We start from the raw sequence: 23,195 nt of genomic DNA on the forward strand, positions 1-23,195 counted from the left end.
TTTTGGGCCCACATTTTAGACGTTCCCAATCCGGATGTTTTCTAACGTTAGTTATTCTGGATTGCTCATGTGTTTGGTTTCAACGCCTTTAGCATCTCTGAAATCCCAGGACATTGAGTGAAAATTAAAGCAACAATTTCCACGAAATATGAAATATGTAGTTTTGGTGCGGAGAGTTGAACAGAGAACTTCATCCAGAGTGACACACACCAATTCCTCACTATCTCACCCATGTAGTCAGTGATCAGTGACAAGTGACATTGACGCCTAAGTAACAGCATTTGCTTTTCGAATAACTCCGTCTACAAAAGTTTAACATATATTATTTTTTATTGTTTCCTGCCATGGCTGTGCGTAACTGTAGAGGCCTCAAGGCTACAAAATGGAGGAAAACCTAACCAATATGTTTTGGTTTATTTTAGCCCATATTTTTTGCATGCCCTAAATATATTTGAGGAATGAATTCATATATAGTATATGAATATATAATACTATTTATTTTATTGAGTGGATATACAAATAACACACATGAAACAAATGTGACGTCTTTTTTGTTTTATTGGAAACTCATTATTATGATTCTAATGAAAACGTTGTTTCTTAGTTTCCATAGCAGGAAGTTGCTATACATTTAATCCGAACAAAAATATCATAAATTAAGCAAAGGGCAGTCCAGTTTAAGTGTCTCGTTGACTTAAGAGTTCGTAAAGGGGGTTGATTGTATATTAACGGGCAGGAGGGTACCTCCTAAATCGGATAAGCGCATAAAGGAATTGCGTTATAGTTGTAACCAAATTTAACGACAGACAAAAGTCAGTCTAGTTATAAGTTACCACAGTTTAATTTCATATATGTAGGCCTATTCAATCTTGTAGAGTTATCAGTCTTTTCAAAGATAGTATCAGTTTGCCTTTAGGAGCCTAGATCCACAAGGCTCGACGTTAGAGGTCCCAGCAACGAGTCTTGGAGTTGGTGCGGGTGTCCGTGCATTCCATGCAGCGGCTGTGCGCCACCGAGGCCGGTCATAGGGTAAGAGGAGACGCCGGGGTGACTCATATTTCCCTGGAGCAAAAGCAAAGAGTTCTGATCAGGGCTTTGTGGTGGAGAGAACTCATCTTCCGAGCTGGACATGAGCGACTTGCCGCCGTCGAGGGGAGACAGCTGGTTCTGTTTGTTGTTGCCGGAGTTATTGTTTTCGCTGTTCTCTCTGAGAAGGGAAGATATGTCAAAATTAGTGATGAAGGCCTTTTGGACACAGGTTTACAGAATCTATAGTCGTATAGGCTAAAAACAAGCCATACATTTCAATAATAAGACAACAACAATCCAATACAAACAATATTGGTTTAAACTTTAGGAGAAAGCAATTTAGAAAATATTAAATCCGTTTGAATTATTTGTACATTTCAATTGCAAAATGTAAACTTTTGGTCACATATTTTTAATTATTCCATTAGAATAATATATCTTATAATACTGATTCCATATATTGACGACTTAAACGCGTGACCTGTAGCTCCAATTGTATATGTAACATTATCTAAATAGCTATAACTTCTTCAGATGCCAGAAATGTTTAGAACACTATCGAAATAATGATAGTCAATAGGCTGTCATTAGTTCCATTTCAAATGTTTGCAGGCCATAGGCTTTGTTTAGGGTTATCACACTAAATGTTGGAAATGTAATTTACTGTGGATAAATTCTAACTTACAATGGACAAATCATTCAGCATACATTTACTTACTAATATTATTTGGGCCATCTAAAAAGCAGCATAAGGACATGTCACTGGAAATGAATTAGAAAGTTGGGAGTTTATTCAACGAAATTCCACCTGGGAGATTACACATGTGATGATGTTCCGTTTATTATATTCTACTATTAACTTATAGGCCTATATGGCAACATTTTACTTTTTGATCTAAGCATACCTTTCTTTAGCTTCTGCGGCTCTGTCTCTCTGGCGTCTGTTTTTGAACCAATTGCTGACCTGCGTAGTGGTCAGTCCCGTGGCCTCGGCCAGCTCCCTTTTCTCTCGCGGGGAGGGATAGGGGTTATGCGTGTACCACTCTCTCAGAACACCCCTTGACTTCTCCTTAAAGCAATAGCTGGTCTCCTCGCCGTCCCAGATCGTGCGGGGCAGAGGGAATTTCCTGCGGACCCTATACTTCCCCACCGCTCCAAGCGGTCGGCCGCGCAATTTCTCCGCCTCCACGTAGTGCGCTTTCAGCCACAGCTGCTGCAGCTTGGGATGGTTGTGCGGGGAAAACTGGTGGCTCTCCAGGATCTTGTATAGCTCTCTGAAGTTCCCTCGGTGGAAGGCGACCACCGCCTTTGCTTTCAGTACACTTTCATTCTTGTGGAGGTGGTCACACGCTGGGAGAGACCAGAGAAAACGACCGAGCCTCTCCAGATTCCCTCCTTGTTGCAGGACCTCGCAGACGCAGGCGACTTGCTCCTGGGTAAACCCAAACGAAGGTAGTATTGACATGATGTCCGGTCCCCAGCCCAATCCAGAAGGATGATGAGAGTCAAAATATTCTTCACTGTTATTGTGTTCCAGAACCCTGTACAATCCGCCCGGGCAATATCCACTCAACCCCCGATGCGCACGGGAGATTCGGATGTTGATTGTTGGGACAATTTGTTCCTGTTGGAGATATGTCAGGCTTAAAGAGAGCGCTGCGCGATTCGTTGATTGGCTCTTCCACTGCCCTATACCCTGGCAGCCGAGCAGAACTGAGTTTGCAGCTCCGTTTCCTCCCTGGAGGGAATACGTCAGGGGCTGAAATTGGACCCCCCCCCCCCCCTCACCCCCACCCTGTACTCCTCTCCAGCGTTAGCGGAGGGAGCAGAGGTACCTAAATGCTAATCAATTATTACAGACCGCTTAAAGGGCATTTTTATCATGTCCTCGCCATGTTTTTGGAGAGTTTCAGACAGGGCTTGAAGTTAAGTAAGAGATCGATGGATATAGCTGAAGTAATTTATTGCATCACCATGCATGATTCATTATTGTCACTGTCAACCCCCCTCATCTTGCATTCGCGTTCATAGCACGCAGATTGTGTAATTCCCTGCTATTTTTCATAGTCTATTAATTACAAGTAGTTTATTTTATGAGGTGATATAATTTTAGAACTTCTTATACTAGTTATACGTGTCATGAGTGCCTGCCACAAAGGTTGGGGCTTTCAGATAGGAAAGAAAGGTAAAGAAACATCCCACTGGGCAAAAACTGGTTGAACCAACGTTGTTTCTATGTCATTTAACCCCAAAAATCTTTGTGATGACGTTGAATCAACGTGGAACACTTATTGGACTTATCAATTTACAGGCATTTTAACTTAGATCCAATGACATGGTGAAAGTTTTTTGTTGATTTCAAGTTGAATTCACGTTAGTTGAAAACAGCCAAAATGTACATAATACCTAAACGTTGAAATGGCATCTATGCCCAGTGGGGTGCAAAATTGTAAAGATATTGTAAATAAACTGGCATGGGTTTAAAGCACCAATGCTATCCTATTTCAAAAATAACTTAGGATAGTTATTTGAAAGGCCTCTGTATGTAAATATTGCATGCTGATCTATTGATTAAAGAAACCTATAGGCATATACCTTATAATGTAGAATAGTAGCCTTCTTACACGTTATTTCACTGAGTTTACAACGGACATTCTCCAAAAATAATAATGTGGTATAGATTATGGAATACATTTCCTCTCCTTTTATTTGACGTCCAAATAATAGCCCTAATAAACCCAACGTTATGCTATTCAGTTTGTACATCAGTATTAAAGTAGGCTATTGCATTATATTTTACTGGTGTGACTCGACTCCTCTCTATGCACCAATGCATAGGGCTACCTGACTGGCTGAACCTAAAAATGTGTTAGCACATTGATGGAAATGTACATTGATAATTTATGTATTTGAGTTTTTTTGCAACTTGTCTAATTCTTTCAATTTCCAAAAGCCTTGCCTACATCATTAGGCTCATATGTAATCATTAGGATATTCTGTTATCTGTTTTTTTAATGTTTCGTTTCAATTCGCATTAGTCAATTTTAGACTGGCCTACTATATTGCACTAATTGTTAATTTATTATGGTGTGAAAACCTTATATTTCTAGGAAATTATGTACATTTATATTCCGGGCTCTCCCAAGGTTATTTTCTTGGAAATCGTCTTTCCCCTGCTGTCCTCAATGTTGTGGCGTGAAACATAACACCTATCCATTAGTACATTAGTGATGTGAGTCACAGGCTCTTGGTCGTTAAGTCGTTATTTTGAAGGATAGATCAAATTCCTTATCTTTCCCAGGTTTTGCTACGTGACTCTCGGGCAACACGTTGAGAACTAGACACCCGAAAGGAGCATTTCGAGGGCAGCCAATATTATTTCTGCTGTCCTTTAGGCTACATATTTAACCAATATGTGATATTGCTAATGAAATATAGTCTAATTTACTGGTAACATATTTGGTATTCCATACACCACTGCCAGTTAAGGTTTAATCGAGCGTTGGTTTTATCAATTGTTTTTGTGGTCGCAGACACCTGCAAAAACAAACTGTAGGCTACCTCGTGCTTCATCAGTCTGGAAATAATGCCTATTACCATAAAGATTATAATATTGACTTAGGTGCACTTTTTGTAAATGAACCTTCCATCATACAATCTAATTAACAAGGGTATGCAATGAATGAAGTTTAAGACTCAAAGCTTTGCTGAGAACGTTTTATGATCTCAACATAACTGCCTCCTGATGAATTTATGGCCAGATATAATTACTCGACCTTCCCAGTTCTACTGATTATAAAGGAAAACAAAATCAAACGAGCATCACAAGTAGCCTAACGTCGGTTAAGAGATGTGCATTCTGCCATGCAAATCAGACAGTACAATAAGTTATGAATTAATGTGGGATAGGCTACAATCGAAAACAAAGGGCCCATCATTTTGCATTTAAAAAAAGGTGCATAATGTGCGGTTGGCCTGCCGGTCCTCGACATTAGGCCTACCTATGGGGTGCGCTCCGCTCAGTTCTCTAACCCCATGCACCAGCAAATGAGCCACTCGCAGGTTTCTCTAATATCTCTACCACATTGCGCCGCGCCTCCTCCTTTAACCGGAGAAGCCAGGGGGACGTGCTCGATCTCAGGTCGTGATTATTTCAAGATGTGGACACCCCTCCAATGCCCATGAGAAACGATGACGACTGGCCACGTCTCTGCACACAACGAGAGGGAGAAAGAAACCGAGCCACAAAAACATAAACCACTTCATAAAAACGTCACCATATTTCATATCAAACCGTCTCTATGTGGCGTTTTGTGAGTGAAGCTTTTTCTTCATTAAAAGGGGAGAGAGTAAAATCATGAAAGTCCAGCAAAGCCGGCTTAACACAAACAATAGGCTAGCAGATGGGTTTCGCTAAATCAAAACTGCTATTTCAGCTGTTAAATGGAACAATGCTGATACTGTTCAAATTGGCTGAAAAATATGGAATGTATGTAGTCCAGTGGCTTTCCTTAAGATATCCAGCCTACTTTGATAAATCTAAATAGTTCGAGACATAGACCTATAGCCCAGGCCTAATAATTGCTGTAAAACGTTTTTCAATTAAAAAGTGGGCCTATAATATTTGCCACCCCGTACAATTCGTTGCATAGGCCTATATATATTCAAACTATGCAAAGTATGCAACAAGTATTCTTAAACAAACATGTCTTTTGTTAGGTTACATCAAATCTGTTTTAGATTGTCTATATTTTTATAACCCAATATAGGCTTAGGCAAATGTCGTGTCTGTATAAACGACAATCTTGTATTATTGTTATTTTTTAAAATATATAATTGATCATTTAACTCACTCACCTGTGACGAAAATATGTGATTCATTAATTACCACGACTTGATTTATATTCTGTTAGTTCGTAATGGGCTCTAGACTCAGCCCTACATAGGGCCTATATAGTAAAAATACAAGCCTATTCATCACTTTTAGTGCAATACTCCGAATTAGTTACTGCTTTCTCAAAACACAACCGTTGACATGAATGAGTAGATCAAATTGCAGCCGCAATTATCATCGTAACATAGGATCCTATCATGTTAGAAAATTAGGCATTTTATAAGAGCACTGCGGTCACCCCCAATCAAAATCATTACGGCTCACTTTCCTCGCAGGGCCAGCGCATAGGCTACAAAATGTTATTATACAGCAGGTCAGTAAACACGCTTGTTAAAATATAATTCGATTAAGAGGCTTAAACCGTAGGCCTGTACGAGGTCTATGTATTAAAATAACCACAATATTTTGTCGTGTTGTCCTTATTTTCTAAACCATTTGAAACCATTGGTTTCAGACAACGTGTAAGGTTATTGGCAGGGAGGGGGCGCCAGCTTATAAACGACAATCCAATTGCCTTATGCACAGATCGAGATGTGATATATTCACAATGCCTAAAACGAAGCCTCCGTTGAGTTAGGCTACTTGGAGAGTAGCTTATCTTCAGTGTCAATGTGCTAAATTATATTTTGAATGAATTTAAAATGTCTGTGAGTGTTGGAAACACAACTAATAAAACATATATTGGGCAGGTGACATTCGGCATGGCGAAAGAAGCTGTCATGCTTTAATGGCTTTGAGACGAAGTCTAACTCCTCAATAGTCATATGAGTCTTATCTGCGTCGCTCCTGTTACAAAGTGGTGTGTTTCTCTGGGAAATACCATCTGACCCGTGTGGTGTGGAGATGATGCGGCCTCCCAGCTGTTGCCTCTCTCTCAACATATTACTGTTCAGTGGCGAACAACGTGTGTGTGTGTGTGTGTGTATTTGTGTGTGTGTGTGTGTGTGTGTGTGTGTGTGTGTGTGTATTTGTGTGTGTGTGTGTGTGTGTGTGTGTGTGTGTGTGTGTGTGTGTGAGTGAGGGGGAGAAAGAGAGATATATAGAGATGGATGGAATCACACGGGCACGTGTAATCAGGGGACGTTTACTAGTGCACGTTTGGACCGTTTTCACGCATATGTTATTCGTTGCCCTTATAGTGCAGAACCGACCATTAAATCGCCCCAGGTCGCACCTTTCCCCTTCTCTTTGATTGTGGATGATGGACTGAACATGTGCAGATATTTTCTCACGCCTGATAACTCTATTATCTGAAGTCGAAGTTAAAAACTGCGTTGTCGTTTTGATGGTGAAAACAACTAGCCTAACCTCTGTCATTCCCAATGGATTTTACGCACAGACACATCTCACATCGTAAACTCCGTAGAATGCCCGTTTTCACCAATGATGCATCATTTTACATATATTTACTAACTTTACTTTCATTTATTTACTTCTCTCTTTCGGAATCAACAAATGAATCTCAGTGGGGAAAGTATTGGTGGTGGGTCTGTTGGAGCTGTGCGGCACCCAGCGACCCCTGGCCTCTCATTAGTGAGTGGGACGTGGAGCAGCGGAGTACCGCGCTCCCCAGGTCATGTTACATATGGCTTGCAGTCTGCTGCACCGCATTAAATGTCATCTTTGAAACTATCCAAGAGATCAGAGGTCACCGTTTTTAATAAGGCCTCGGTTCTGGGGGGTTTCCCTTCTTTTACTGCTCGCCCTTGCATGTTTTACAGTGCACGTTTTAAATTGCGGAAAAAATGATAGGCCTACATATTTTTTCTTCTACTTTTTGGTAACATTATGTCGTTGGATTGGAGTGTACTTGCATTTTATACAAACAAGTGTGTAATTTTAAAAGTGAAATATTTATGGAAAAATAAAATATGCAATACATCTAACAAGGTTGCCTTGTAGGCTACTGTAATTAAAATAAAATAGCAATATTACAAACAGATGTGACATGTTCTTCAAAATAATGATTAGTCTTCCATAAAATGGACTGAGTGTGGTGTTCATTTTTTTCCTATTCTACAGGCACAATAAAAATATGCAATTTCGAGCTTTCTGGGGGCCCCACCCCGTGAGACCAACAGAACATGGGCTCCCATTGCCAATGGGACATTGTTCAGGGCTTCAACAAAGCCTTCTTCAATATTACAGGAGGCGTTACCTGATACCTAACAATCAGCTAATCCAATGCCTGTGGCAAGGTCACCTGTGCACAGGTAACCATACACCAGCCTCTCCAGCTCCTTTTCTCCCACTCTCTCCCCCGTCTCTGTCCGGGCCTCATCACCATTGAGTGAGCAGAGACAAACACCTTCTGTTTATTTGGGTCATCTGCATAGAACCCATAAAAAGGATCCACAAATAGCATAAGGCCAATAGTTCGGTCTCTAAACCACTATAATTTGCCCATGTACCCATCCACAACCCCCCACCATCTTACTTAGCCTTACTTGGGATCCGATGGAGTGAATCAGAATTGGGTGGAAGATCATGTCAAATCCCCCTAAGCCATGTGAGCAGTTCAGGCTTTCTCTGTACAGACACACAGTGCTTGTGAGTGACAGCACTTCAGACTCATTCGTCCACTTGTGGGTTGGCTGAGTGAGCCAGGCAGGGCTTGCTCTGGGTTAGCCCAGGGAGAGGGCCATGGGACAGGGTGTTTTGGAGCTGTAGACCCCCCACCCCTAAGAGCAGTACCTCTGGAAATCTCATTGCTGTTTATTTGAATTACGGGGGCTGAGATGAGAAAAGGAGGGCTAATGAACTCCAGGTTGCCAGGCATGTGCAAATGATCACTGCAGGTTTGCAGAGCTAGGTTGTAGGCTTGTTGGATTAGGGCACGACTGTTATACCCCTATCCTCACAGAGTTTGGCTTTTTAAGTCTTTTAAATATATAGAAGATATATGCTTCCTGTCTCGAGAATTTAGGTCCACTGTAGACATAACATTAAACACGAACCCAACTCACATGTTTAATCAAAAATGAATCGAGAAAAAATTGAAAAAAAGTAACAGTTTTATATTTTTATAAATATAAACTTTTAATGAAGTATGTAGATTTAAAAAAATACATCCAGATCATTTGAGATTACAAATGTACAGTTCAAGATCAAATAAAAAACAATCTGTTTTTACCATATGCCTATGGCTCATTTTTGGTATGTGACATCAGAGCAAGTAGACAAAGTTGTTCTGTAATGTCATCTTTATGTCAGTTTGCAGTCTGTTCATAGCACTACTATGAATGGGGGTTTAGGTCATGGAACCTGACAAAGAAAAATGTACTGGCCACTCTATGTACATGGATCTGTGTCTTACTGTCTTACTGTTATGTGTAAATGACATCTGCTGGTCATGGCATATAATGGTTTTGTGTTGTGTGTCTGTGTGCTCCACATGTATTTGTTGACTGATGATGTCCACTTACTATCTACATTAATATAACAGGATATGTCTTCCTTATGCCCCTATCTGACAAAACCAGGAAATTACCCAAGGTGGAATAGCTAAGTTTTATCAGAAACCCATTAATGCATTGCATGTGTCACACTCTGCACCTACACATCAATCATAAAGTGTAGAGAATGTGTTAGCCACAGTCAATCGTTTTTAGAAATAACAATTAAAAGTAAAAGGCACTAGTAGTAAGACATTCTAATATTGTTAACTCAGTCTGCCATGCAAAGGGACACAATAGAAATCCCTCTCCATATAAAACACATCAGACTGCATGTGGTTCTCCTCCATCAAACACAATACCCCCCTCCCAGTTTCTCATACAAACACACGAACAGGCACGCCGGTCTTACTTTGTAGAAAAATATTTTGGATGTATTTTTTCACAGAGACAGTTTAGGAGACATTTAGAAATGAATGATGGGACATACTGTTGCCAAACAGCATATAGAGGATTATTATGTTCATTTAGACACAGACTGGACTGTGTAACAGCCCTTTTAGGCCCCCACCTTGTCTCCAATAATGGTTGAAGCTTGAAATATATGAAGCTTGAAATATGTTTTACACATTATAACAAATGTCACAGTATTGATTTGCTAATGTTTCCCCCAGAGGACAAAGTATGTTCTTTGAAACTACAATCTTATGTTTTGATGCTATAGTGCAAATTGGGAGAGGTCAGTGAATAATAATAATTGGGGGGGGGGTCTTATATTTGTCCTGTTACACGTGTGTGTAATGGAAATGTGGTTCTTGCATATCCCAACTCCCCAGAGACACCCACAGGGAGTGGGGTCACGACCAGGGTCACCATTGTCCAGCGCCCCTGGTGTTAAGTGCCTTGCTCAAAGACATAGACAGAATTTTCACATTGTCAGCCACAGGATTCGAACCGGATCGGTTATTTGCCCAACGCTCTAACCTTGAGGCTACCTGCCACCCATTTGAAGTCTGACATTTTACAAGGCAGAAATGTACATTAATTTCTTATTGAAGGACTAAATTGCATAAATCCGCAACTGCTGTGCACAGTGGTTTCCTGTTATTCGTATGTGGTTTCATGTGTGGTTTTCAGTGCAGCGTTAGTGGTTTTAATTAACCTTTTCACAGAGACGCTACCTCTGCCCCTACTAAATTACCTTTTTGGTTTCACCCAGATGATGCACTTAGTTTGGAGGAACATCCTGGTCACATGACCAGGGCCATTCCAACACCTGTTCTGCAGATCAAGTCCACTCAACAGGAAGTAGCAGGTGTTGTCTTTAAAAAAATGCACACTTAAAATGTGGTTCAAATGCATGCAAGGGACTTCGAAAATAACAGCTAGTCATGCCTTTCTGCAAGGCATAGAGGAAAGATCGGGGGATTTTAAAATATTTAATTAGGATGACTTCATGGTGCCAATCCAAGGGGTTTGTATCTGAATAGAGTTTATTGTAAGGTAAAATGAACACAACATTAGCAAATAATTTAACAGTTAGAGGAAATTAATGGTAAAAAAAAAAAAGAGTAAAAAGATTCACCACATCACTGCTTGGGCAGATATGAGTGCTTATGAAAGGTCATAGGTTACAGGTTAAACGTCAACCATGTCCTCGTCCATCTGCACTGTCTGTAATTTGGCCAGCTCCTTCTCCTCCCCCGGCTCCATTTCCCCACACATGACCCGCACCATCTCATTCACCTCACCGCCACTAGCGTCCACCTTACTCTCCGACACAGACATGTAGTTGTTGTTCATGCCAGGGCCCAGAAGGTGTGAGGAGGGGACAGGTTGTGGGTTGTGGCCCCTGAGGTACTCCCCAGGCTGGAGTTGGTGTCCGTTAGGGTCTGTTTGGGCCATCAGAGGGGTGCTGACGGTGAGGCTGGTGTAGACCTCAGGCTCTGGACTGGAGGAGCTGACGGTGGTAACGTCAGAGGAGGAGCCCCGGCTGGAGGGGACCTCCTCTGAGGTTAGTGGGTCTGAGGAGTAGCTGAGCTGCCCACTGGGGTCCAGGTGAAGGCCATGGTGGTAGGAGTACACCCCTGCACCCCCACCACCCTCCAGGGGCTCCTTCTTGATAGAGGTCTGTCCAGCGTTGCCCATGCTGTAGAGCACCGTGCTGGGGTGCATGGGGGCCATGGCCAGTTTGTCCTGATGGTGCTGGTGGTGGTAGGAGTCCTCACTAGAAGAACTGACTGCTACATTGTTCATTTGGATTGTACCTGGGATATTCAAATGACAGATTATTAGACTAAACATTTTATACTTCCTTCATCTAACAGTACTTTATATTCTAATCTCTGAACCACTAGAACATCCTCTCCTCCTTGACTATAACATAGTTCTGTAAATCTTTGGCTTCACTTTTACTGTCCCTCACTCTTACTCTAACTTGCAACAGAATTCCATCTGAAATCTCTGCTGTGTCTCTCTCACAACTCCTGGTTTTGGAAGCTGGCCCTGTGAGACCCAGGAGAGTCGTATTGCTGTAAAAGCCTGCTAGGGGCCAACAAGAAGGCTTTTTTCTTTCCATTTTACTTTCCTGTTGTCCTGGTATGAGTTCTCTGCTTTGTGTCAAATTAAGTGCTGTAATGACGCTCTCCTCGTTAGTATGTTTTTTCAGTCCTGTGATTGTCTTAAACAGATTATCCTCCTCTCTCCCCCTGAGGTCAGGAGTGTGCAGTGATGATGACTGATGATGACTTCAGAACCTGTGTTCCATTCATCTCTATAATTTTCCAGGACCACCATATATCACCACACAAGAAAATATGGATGTGTGTGTGTGTGTGTCTGTGTGTGGCCTTTGCATCCAGCCCCAACTCATTGCAGTGTAGTAAAAAGCATCTGCTAAGACAGCTCAGACATATTGAATGCATAACAAAGCTGGTGACTACACCCATTTCCATTTCAACCCAGGACTCTATTTTTTTTCTAAGGGGAGCGGGGTTAAGTTGCTCTAATATTTTAGATGTTTGAAAGGTTAGGGTCAACCACCACCATGTTACTGTAATGCACTCTCTCTTTCTCTATTAGCAGTTGGAAGAGCACCTAAAATGCTATAATAATATATATAGAACAGTCATTAGTTGTCACCAATACCTCGGAAACTGCTACCAGCAAAACTTCAATGTGGATTTTTTGTTTTCAATGTAGAATAGAATAAAATACAACATTGTTGTCCATTGGTTAGAAGGGAAATGTGTCTTCTGTCTTTCCCAACACCCCCTGATACACACACACCACCACATAGACAGATATGAGGTCAAGTCAACCCACCTTGTGAGAGTGATGAGGAGTCAGAGGGGAGCTGCAGAGGAGGAAGACCCAAGTTGCTGTTGAGCAGTGACGTCCCTTCGCCGTTGGATACGCCGCTGGGCACGTGGACCAGACTGTAACTGCCCAGCTGGAGTGCCCCTGAAGACGAGCTGAACGTGAGGACAGACGAGCCGCCGTTTTGAGCTGCCATGCTGTAAACCCCCTCCAGCTTCACCTCTGCTCCGTTTACACAGCCAGAATAGGAGGCGTAGTCCACACTGGAGCCGCCCAGCCCCTTCTCCTGGCCTGCCTGCATCTGCATGTCCACACCAGAGCCCCCCATCAAGACCCCCCCAGAGGGCCGCAGGGAGTTGAAGGCCAAGGGCTGGATGCCCATGTTGAGCCCATTGAACAGGATGTTGCTGGGGGCCTGGAGGTAAGACGAGCCACCGTTATGGAAGACAGTGGAGGGGTTACTTGTCACTAGGTTTCCGTTGAAGAGCACCTCGCTGCTGGATCCAGGGGGTATCTTGATGTCTCCAATCTGTTGGATGATTACACCACTGTCCAGAGACCCTGTCTGCAGGGGGAGGACCCCATGGGTCATCGTCCCGTCAGATGAATTGGAGAGGGGGCGTGGAGAGAGCTCCCCCTGCCCTTTACTAGACTCATCCTCTGTGCTGTGGTTGCCATCAGATTCACTGTGGAAAAAATGCAGGGGGGAGAAGAGAGTGAGACATTGAAAGCAGCTCAGGGACTGTCTGAAGAAAATATGTCCTCTTCTTAACTCTTGGTAGACTTTAATGATGGAATTGTGTGAGGAAGAATTGAGCTCAGCGAAGTAAGTTGTCCTACTGGTTTGACTTATGTTGTTGTCATTGGTGAGTGCACAGGTTGAGTCTTACTACTGACAGAGTGAGTGACAGACAGATTTTGAAACTGAAATAACCATAGAAAGACATGATTTGCATACAAAGAAATATGGCTGATATGTCAAAGCAACTTTGTCCATACCTCAACTCTCTTAGATTATGAAAACAATGATACAACCACATTACACAGGCTATATAATTTTATTGGCACACAATATTTGTGGGCAGTGGTGATCAATGGAGTTCTCTCAAACATGGCGTTAATGAGGAAAGTCGACTACCAAACGTTTTACTCCATGGAGAGTAAATTGGATTATAGCCCTCCTTTAGTTATACTCATTCAGGTCTACCATTTGGGGTAATAAACTCCGGGGTGACAAATGCAAGCGGTCGCAGCGTGACAACACATGGTCAAATACCTTAATTTGTATTTTCTTATGTGGTCATTGGCATATAACGTCTTTTTATTTTATGTTTGCATAGCTTCACTTTTTAAGTTAATAATGTTAGTAAAATATTAGGAAATCGAACAATGCCATCTGAATCGTATTTTTCATCATGAGCGAGTGACTGAAAAAGCTGCATTTCACTTGCTACAAAAAAGACGTGCTCTCTGAACTAAAGAGAAACGTATTCTTCATCGTCCTGAGGCCTGCATGCCAATTATTGAAGAAGCATAAATCCTATTCATCTTCTCCATAAATTAGCTCAGGCTTATAATCACTTATTTTGTCACTCAAAGCACAATAATGTTTAGTCAGTGGCAATATAATTAGTGGCCCCCACAAACTGGAATGAAGTGGATTGCAAAAACAAATGCCTTTGATCAATTTATAGCATTATTTGGGGGAAGTTTGTGGTGAGAGGGAGAGTACCCACTGGCGCACAGACCTCAATTCAAAGTCTATTCCACGCTGGTTCAATGTAATTCCGTTGAAATTAAGTGAAAACAAGGTTGATTCAACCAATGTCTGCAGGGTGGGTAAGAGGTCACCTCCACCAGGTGCGCGCGAGAAGAAAACATAAAAAGAAGGGAATAATATCTCTGTCTGAGGGATTTTCTAATGAAGGGGAGGTGTTCTAATTCCCCTGGTTTGATAAGAGAGAAAGAAAATTGCCAAAGTGATTTATGTGGTGAGAATTGGATTCAGTTAATTGTGAACCCTAACACACCAACGGAGACTATTCATATGTATAGGCTACATCTATAAAAGCAACTTATTTATAACACAATTTAGAGTATAAAAGTTATATTTGGAATAGAGTAGGCTTATGTTGGACTGGGGTCCATGCTCTTAGTGCCCTAACACGCAAATGAAACCTGATCTGGATGGCAACAGCCTCATATTTCAAAACATTAGCGGCGTGTAAGCTACCCTGCACATTTTTTTGTGTGCCTATATTATAATGTTAATGATTTACGCTGTCAACTCGCACACCAAGCTCTATGAGCGATTACCATGCAATAGTCAGAGGCTTCAGTGCATGTACCATACAAGGCAAGCCTGCTCGACCTTGCCAGGAATAATCTCTCAAAATGACTCCTGGTAATGCATTTATGAGTTTAATTTCTTAAGATATTATGCACACTGTGCCATTTGCGTAAAATCAAGCAATCAACGGATTATTTTCTCACCTTTTTGATTGTGCTTCGGACGGGTTTCTGTCCCTCTGTCTCCTGTTTTTGAACCAGTTGCTGACCTGCGTCAAGGAGAGTCCCGTGATTTTAGCGAGGTTTCTTTTCTCGGCTGGAGAGGGATATCTATTCTGCTTGTAGAGATCCTTCAGCGCGTTGCGGGACCTCTCTTTGAAGCAGTATACTGTCTCTTCCCCGTCCCAGATAGTCCGGGGTAGTGGGTACTTTCTCCGCAGGCGATATTTATCCACGGCGCCCAGGGGTCTCCCCCGCGCTTTCTCTGCCTCGGTGTACCGTGCCTTATACCAGAGGTCTTGCAGCGAGGAGTGATTGAATGGACTGAAGTTGTGGTTCTCCAAAACACTGTAGAGCTCCTGGTACCGAGCTTGATGAAAAGCGACAAGAGCTTGGGCTTTCAGGATGCTTTCGTTGCCACGTAGCAGGTCACTCTGTGGTAAGGACCATAAAAACCTGGCCAGCCGGTCCACATTGCCTCCCTGCTGCAAAGCCTCGCAGACACACGCCACTTGCTCCGGGGAGAATGCCAGCGAGGAAGCCGCGCTCACCAGAAGTTCACTGTGGACTGCATCAGTGTTCGAAGTTGCGCGCTCCATAGACAACTCCGCGGTTTCCAGCGCTAGAAGCTTGATGCAATCTCGCCTGTCCGTCTTCACATTTTCCTTCTTGATGTTATTTGAAATTGTGACTTCTCCTGAAGAAGAAGACATTTTTCAAGCCTTCCTTGTAAGTCACTCCTCCCTGGTTTCGGCAAGCCTTCAGCCGATCAGGTTACCCCCTCGCCATGCGAACACGATCGAATGTCTGGCAGCAGCTGTAAATGGATAGCTCTCCCCTTTAGTTCCAATGTGTTTTTTACTCTGCGGGAACTGTAGCAAGAAGGGGCATTGGGGTCTGTCTGAGAGTCACCCAATTGGCTACGGCGGGCTATACCAGGGAGGAGCGACCACGATCCAGAGACGAGTGTTTGGTTTGCATCTGTCACTCAGACATGACGTACAGTATTTCAGAGGCTTACCTGTACAAGGTGAATGTGTTTGGGATTTTGTCATGGGAACGGAAAAGACTATCCATTTTGCCTGCATTATGGCATATTATTTTTTGATTGCACCAACTGAGCTATGTGACAATGGACTGCCCCTTTTAGAGAAAGAAAGACATTTTCGGTGAGATGAAAGCCTACCCTTGCCATTTTGCCTTCAATTCCACCTTCGATTAATGTAAAAAAGTGAACTGATGAAAGTTAGGCTAATGAGTTACATTTTTGAAATACCGGTAGGCCTAAACATTGTGGAATTCTGAAATGTTCGTGTGTGTGAGTTTTTTCTTTTAATCATTGGACAATAACAATATTTATCACTATGTTGCATTTGTCCACTTTGTGCGATGCACTTTGAGGAACCATTAACTAGGAAGCGTTCTTACCAGCGACGTTCTTATCGGGACTATTTGAAGGTGACACATTTGACCGCTTGAGTGAACTGTCAAGAAAGATTGCTAACTTATTAGCTAGCGGGCTAGTTCATTTTAGTTCTGTTTTATCTCATTTCTGTGCTTTGTAGAGATGGACGACCAAGGGTGTCCGAGATGCAAGACAACGAAATACAGGAATCCTTCCCTGAAACTGATGGTGAATGTTTGTGGCCACACGCTGTGAGTAACGTTATCCATTCATGCTAACTAACTAGCTAGCTAGCAAGCCCAGCAGTGAGCGAGCTAGCTTCACAGTTATAGCTGCAGGTTTTCAACCCGTTAAATATGTTATATAGCCAGACCACTACAACAAGGGATATAAAATGTAATGTTAGCTAGTAGTACTTCTGCTATATAACGTTAGCTAGTCAAACTCAACTCGTGGAGTTTAATCTGTTGATGTTACTATGTAGCTAGCAAAGCTGAAAGTGAAGAACTATGACCTTTTAGGTGCACGACGTTTGTTGTTTTTCATCCCTTTCTATCTGCAACATAAACACTTCCCCTTGTCTCAGCGTGTCTTGATTACAAGTTGTACAAAGTAAATGTTTTCGTCTCTGGCTTAACACCCGTGCCAATATATCCTCCAAAAACCGTCTTCTCGGGCATTAATCACTTAAATAGACAACGCTGGCTTGTTTATTTTTATTGCAAGAACATGTGATACTGAAACGTAACCATATAGCTATCAACTCAGGTTGATCTACTGCCTCAGTCTCTATGGAAGTAAAATAAAAACATAGCAAGAAAGCTGTCCTCAATTACATCCCCTGTTTGTAAGCCCAGATATCCTCCCAGTCTCCCTGATGAAGGAGAGGAGACGGGTTGATTTTTATGGGTGTTGTTATGCAGTGACAGTGGGTGAGGAAAATGCTGGTGTCTGTTGGCGCATATGCTTGACCCTGTTTGTTTATTATCCGTACCATCAGGAAGTGGCTGTGCTTTTCATTAAGTCAGCACACTCATAACTCAGGGCTTCTGTTCTATCTGGACGCAGGGTCACACTGGGAGAAAATGTAAATAACTTTGCAATAAAGCAATTTAGAGGATCACCCTTCCCTAGCTCTGTTCACCTTGATGGTGCTCTTAAGAATTGTTTACCAGATTATTTGGGTGCTGCTAGGAAACTGCAACCACACACATTGGTAATTGTTTTTGACTGTCCTGACTGCTGGTCATTTGATAACTCATGATTTCAAGGTTTGGTGTGCTATTGTTGATGCACAATATTTACTCTATCTTGGAACCCAGAACCAAATTTGATCTGTCACAAAATAGCCTAAACTTGACAAAAGTTTCATAGTGAATCATAATCAACACATTGTCTACGTTTGAATGAAATTGAAGAAACAAAAATATCCTGTGCCGACCAGTTTATCTTCCTGTCTGTCCGTTGGTCTGATTGACGGTTTGTCAAACTGTGGCAAGGTCTTCTCTGCATTGGGGAGAGAGTCTTGCTGACAACGCTATGAAGCCATTCCAGTGTAGGCCGTCCCACACGCTATATGTAACCACTCCACCATGTGTCTAAATTTAAATCCCACAGCAGCACATTTAGTGTCCCTGTCACCAGTAACACTGGCCTTATGTTATTTATAACCTACACACCATTGATGCAGGGCCTATGTCCTTTGGCATTTGGAAGCAGGGACTGGGCACAGCACAGATGACGGTGGGCCAGGTACATTAGGGTGGGTATGTAGAGATTGAGGAAGGTGTGATAGCCTCCACCTGCAGGTGGAGGCTATGTTCTTGTGTGTCTGTCAGTCACCTACCCATTAGAGGGCAGATCGGTGTAGTTTATTCGAAAACTAATTTAGGAAGTTTTACTCTTTCCCATGCTTGATAAGGTACATTGTAATTTATGAAATACCTCTTCCCATTTAGTTTTAAGAGCCAATCAAGTGTCTCAGTGTTTTCTGGCTGTGGCTCTGCAGGTGGTGGGTGTCACAGGCAGGAAAGGGGCGTCACAGCAGCTTAGCAGTGTTTGATGATTACTACACAAAAGGATCTCCTGTCTGGGCCTAGGCCCAGTCCAGAGCATGGAGAGGGCTTCATGGGAGAAGCGGGTGAACCAGCCCCTATGTGGCTGTGTTGTACTTACCTTCTCTACCGTAGAGGAGGGAGGCAGGCAATGTCACTGGCCCTTGGGTTGTGGGGGGGGGGGTGTTTTTGCCCTGCCAGGCCCCTGTTTACCTCCCCCTGACCTGCTGACAGCTGCAGATGGGAGAGATATGAGCCAGGAGCTCTGAACAGGACAGGTGAGGGCTGGGGGTGGAGGGCTCACTCACCACTTTGCTGCAGTGAGAATAGCCTTGGGAGAGAAGGAGAGAGAGCATATGCCAGAGAAACCGTGTGTATGATGCTAGACATATGGTCTCTCCCAAGCCCTTATGCCCAGAAGCAGGAGAAAGGCACAATCAGAAAGAGGGTCCTATACAGATGGCTAGCCTAAAGATGGCAAGTTCACTTTGAAAGTCTCCTCCCTTCAATCTTCTCATAGCTTCACCTCTTCGCTCTAGAATTACACAGGATTTCCCCTGTGGAGGGTCCGTTGTGTGGTCCATTTATGGGGCAGGGGGCAAGCTATACCCCACTCCTGGCCCTGCCTGATGAATGGGCTCTTTGTGGGCCTGTGGAAACAAGCAGCACCCCTCCCCCTTCTACCTCCATATGGCCAGGCCTATACATCTCCTGTAGCCTGAGGCCACAGTGAACATCTGCCCCCACTGGGCTGCACTTGATCAGAAGGCTCTCTCATGGTCCCGGGGACCAACCACGTATAGGATAACTTTTTTGTTTCATCTATGTTTTTGTGCTAAATCCAGTGGTTGTTGAACACTAGGCCTATTTGTGAATGTTTTGTGAGCTCTGTTCTATACAAGAGGGTGTTTTGGTGTTAATTATCTTTTGGCAGGTTTGCTTTGATTGATCCATATCTGATATGTAAACAGGCAAAGCCCTGTAGTTTCTGCAGTTTCTCCCATAACTGCTTTTTAATTGAGAATCTTGCTGATGAGGTGACAAGGGTTTACTGCAACTTGGCCTGAAGGACTTGCATTCTAAAGAAGTTTTGAAAGCAATGTGACTTTGGAAACAAATAAAAAACATGGAGACACAAGATGATTTCCTCCAGAATTTCATCAAATTGAATAAGCAACAACATTTTGGGGTGAAAATGGCAGTAGTCACCCTAGATGTGGCCATTTGGAAACCAGATGTTGGGGCTTGCTTTTGAAGGTGGGCAGCTAGGAGCAGGAAGCCTACAGAATGGGAATTCCAGTGGAATAAAGCTTCTCAGAGACTTAATTAAGAGTAGACTGTGCAAATGTTTATTCAGCCCCCCTGCTCGCCTCTCCTGCCGCCTACTTAGGGAAGAATTAAGGCCTTTTCCATTGTCTTCATGGATAAACGCCAACCTGCTCAAAGGTGTGATTGATTAGTAAATGTTGCTCGGTCCAAAGTTGGCTCTGGTCGTTGCTACGGCTGTGTTGTCCTGATGGTTTGTGGAGGATAGAACCTGCTGCATTGGAATGCCTTCCTTTTGATCTAAATTGACTTGATGAGATGGGATTTGTGTATCATGCAACAATAGTAGTCATGTGGTTAGACTTTCTTTATCGATGCAGTTCATAATGCCTTATGACGTATTCATCTCTAGCCTAACGTAATTTAGCCTAAATCTACTATAACTGTTTTGCAATTGTTTTGATTTAATTCATATTAGGTCAATTGCTAGAGCACTTTCAAGGTCATTTAAAAAATGATTACAATCCTGACAATGTTGAAAGAACCCAGAGCCTTTCAGGGAACTTCAGGATCAGTGGAATTTGAAATGGTTTAGTGATGAGAGGAGCTGTGGGTACATTGCTGAACTAGATTCTATATTCTATGCAACGTGGCATGCTCACTATGAGTTCCTTTGAAATGAAAAAAAAACAACAACCGTTTTTCCAGTGCAGACAGTCAATGGCAGGGGTGTCAGATTAATTTCCGTGTGTGGGGGGTGGTGTGTATAAATCAACATTCCATTCATGATTCCTACTGTAAAAATACAAGATGGCCATTATCACGTGCTGTGAGGCTGATAACTCCGACAGACCGAAAAAATTGAAATATACCACCAGGCCTTTGCTAATGAAAAGTGCATTAGACATGCACATACAGTAGGCAGTAGTTGACATGCATGCTCCATATAATATAGTTTCCTCTACAGCTGTGTGTGTTTGCCACAGGGTTTCCCAAACTTGGGACTCCAAGGTGCACGTTTGTTTTTTTGCCCTAGCACTACACAAGCTATTCAAATAATCAGTTCATCATTAAGCTTTGATAATTTGAATCAGCTGCGTAGTCCCGAGGACCAAGTATGGGGAAAGGCTGGTTTACTATGTCTGTGTCTCTGTCTCCTCTTAGATGTGAGAGCTGTGTGGACATGCTGTTTGTGCGCGGCTCGGGGAACTGTGTGCAGTGCGACACGCCCCTGAGGAAGAGTAACTTCCGTGTGCAGCTCTTTGAAGACCCTGCCGTCGACAAGGAGGTGGAGATCCGTAAGAAGGTGCTCAAGATGTGAGTGAGGGGCACGGGGGAGAAGGGTGTGTCTCTGTGTGTTCAGCCCACTCCTCCCTCTCCTTAAGCTGCCTTTGTCATTGTCATGATGCTGTTTGTTTTGTAGACAATGGGCCCCCCAGGGTTTGCTCGAATAGGAAAGCTCTTTCCCTGCCATACTTTTTCCTCTCAGCCCCTCTTATTCCATCCATCTCTCATCTTTATTTCTTTAGCTCTGCTGTTTCAATGCAATGTCTGTAAACAAGCATTAAGCCTAATGCATATAATAACTCTTCGCTTTCTCCCTCACAGTTACAACAAGAGAGACTTTGACTTCTCCAACTTGAGAGAATACAATGACTACTTGGAGCGAGTGGAGGAGATCGGTGAGAGGAGGTGGGGGGAGAGAGGGAAGGATGTAGCCTGATTGATCTGGCCTTGCCTCTGGATGTTGATGTTTTACAGGCTTCAGTGCCAGGGTCAGAGACACACCAGTCTCTCTGTGCCAATTCTCAGAGATTTCTGTCAGATGGTGTTTGCACTGTGACAAGGTGTTGGACCTTCTACTGTCCCCTATGCTTACATCGTCAGAAACATGGCTAATTACTTTTAGAGAAATGCACTGGCAAACCCTATGTGTTTCTATTGTTTATTTTACATAGGGATATATACAATTTCAACATTAAACCTTAATTCAATGCGTTTTGATTAAATAAGTATCTAGTCAGATGCTTTGCAACATCATAATTCATCTTGTGCCAAATCTGATTTCCAGTATCAGTCCTAAATCATTTGAAGTCCATGCTAGTATGTTGATAGAGGGCTGCCCTGCTCCCTTCTCTCCAGTCTATAACCTGACCAACAACCTAGAGGTGGAGGGGACCAAACAGATCATGGAGGCTTACCAGAGAGAGAATAGAGACATCATTCAGAAGAACAAGGCCAAGCTGGTGGGTACCTGTAACCCCACACTGACTCACTCTGCTTTGCCTGGTGAAACGCATGGCTTATGCATTATTCTGTTGTACTAAATGGTCAAGCTTCCTCTCTCAACCTCTGTCTCCTCCTCTGCAATACTCTGTCTACTATGATATTGATTGTTTTCTCTCCGACTCCTCTCCCTCTCTTTGTCAGACACGAGAGCAGGAGGAGTTGGAGGAGCTGCTGCTGTTGGAGCAGCAGGGGAATGAGCAGCGCAGGCTGGAGACTCTGCAGGAAGAACAGAGACAGTTACAGGCCAAGAGGAAGAGCAAGCAGGCTCTACTGGATGAACTGGTGAGACACACACACACACACACACACACACACACACACACACACACACACACACACTAATAAACTCAGATTGCCACATAGCACCACACAGGCAAATGGAGAAAACAATCAGGTGACATACAGTACCAGTCAAAAGTTTGGACACACCTACTCATTCAAGGGTTTTTCTTTAAGACATTAAAACTATGAAATAACACACATGGAATCATGTAGTAACCACTTATTTTTTTAAACAATATATTTGAGATTCTTCAAAGTAGCCACCCTTTGCCTTGATGACAGCTTTGCACACGCTTGGCATTTTCTCAACCAGCTTCACCTGGAATGCTTTTCCAACCATCTTGAAGGAGTTGCCACATATGCTGAGCACTTGTTGGCTGCTTTTCCTTCACTCTGCGGTCCAACTCATCCCAAACCATCTCAATTAGGTTGAGGTCGGGTGATTGTGAAGGCCAGGTAATCTGATGCAGCACTCCATCACTCTCCTTCTAGGTCAAATAGCCCTTATACAGTCTGGAGGTGTGTTGGGTCATTGTCCTGTTGAAAAACAAATGATAGAGCAAACCAGATGGGATGGCGTATCGCAGCAGAATCCTGTGGTCGCCATGCTGGTTAAGTGTGCCTTGAATTCTAAATAAATCACTGACAGTGTCACCAGCAAAGCACCATCACACCTCCTCCTCCATGGTTCCCAGTAGGAAACACACATGCGAAGATCATCCATTCACCTACTCTGCATCTCACAAAGACACGGC

At 43.0% G+C, this 23,195-nt stretch overlaps 3 protein-coding genes across 4 annotated transcripts in view; 1 reads left to right on the forward strand and 2 right to left on the reverse strand.

Moving 5' to 3' along the window:
• Positions 1-540: 540 nt before the first annotated feature.
• LOC115138990 (homeobox protein six1b) lies at positions 541-2,596 on the reverse strand. Its single transcript, XM_029676167.2, has 2 exons — positions 1,935-2,596; positions 541-1,207 (listed from the first exon to the last, which is right to left on the reverse strand). Exons 1-2 carry the CDS (start codon positions 2,492-2,494, stop codon positions 913-915), a joined length of 855 nt encoding a protein of 284 aa, XP_029532027.1. The 5' UTR covers positions 2,495-2,596; the 3' UTR covers positions 541-912.
• A 6,334-nt stretch (positions 2,597-8,930) lies between these two features.
• Positions 8,931-16,026, reverse strand: six4a (SIX homeobox 4a). Its single transcript, XM_029675516.2, has 3 exons — positions 15,130-16,026; positions 12,643-13,322; positions 8,931-11,585 (listed from the first exon to the last, which is right to left on the reverse strand). The coding sequence occupies exons 1-3, from the start codon at positions 15,855-15,857 to the stop codon at positions 10,957-10,959; spliced, it is 2,037 nt and encodes a 678-aa protein (XP_029531376.1). The 5' UTR covers positions 15,858-16,026; the 3' UTR covers positions 8,931-10,956.
• The window catches only part of mnat1 (MNAT1 component of CDK activating kinase), a 53,804-nt gene continuing 45,624 nt past the window's right edge, over positions 15,016-23,195 (forward strand). The window contains exons 1-6 of one of the 2 annotated variants that reach the window (XM_029675518.2): positions 15,016-15,040; positions 16,710-16,800; positions 21,034-21,186; positions 21,478-21,551; positions 22,012-22,115; positions 22,300-22,440. In XM_029675518.2, the coding sequence (XP_029531378.1) occupies positions 15,031-15,040; positions 16,710-16,800; positions 21,034-21,186; positions 21,478-21,551; positions 22,012-22,115; positions 22,300-22,440 (573 nt within the window). In that variant the 5' untranslated portion in view covers positions 15,016-15,030. Of the gene's footprint in view, positions 15,041-16,511; positions 16,603-16,709; positions 16,801-21,033; positions 21,187-21,477; positions 21,552-22,011; positions 22,116-22,299; positions 22,441-23,195 lie in introns of those variants that run through there. The other variant, XM_029675519.2, reaches the window with a different exon arrangement.

The sequence above is a fragment of the Oncorhynchus nerka genome, linkage group LG12 (genome assembly GCF_034236695.1).
Source record: "Oncorhynchus nerka isolate Pitt River linkage group LG12, Oner_Uvic_2.0, whole genome shotgun sequence".
Lineage (NCBI taxonomy): Eukaryota > Metazoa > Chordata > Actinopteri > Salmoniformes > Salmonidae > Oncorhynchus > Oncorhynchus nerka.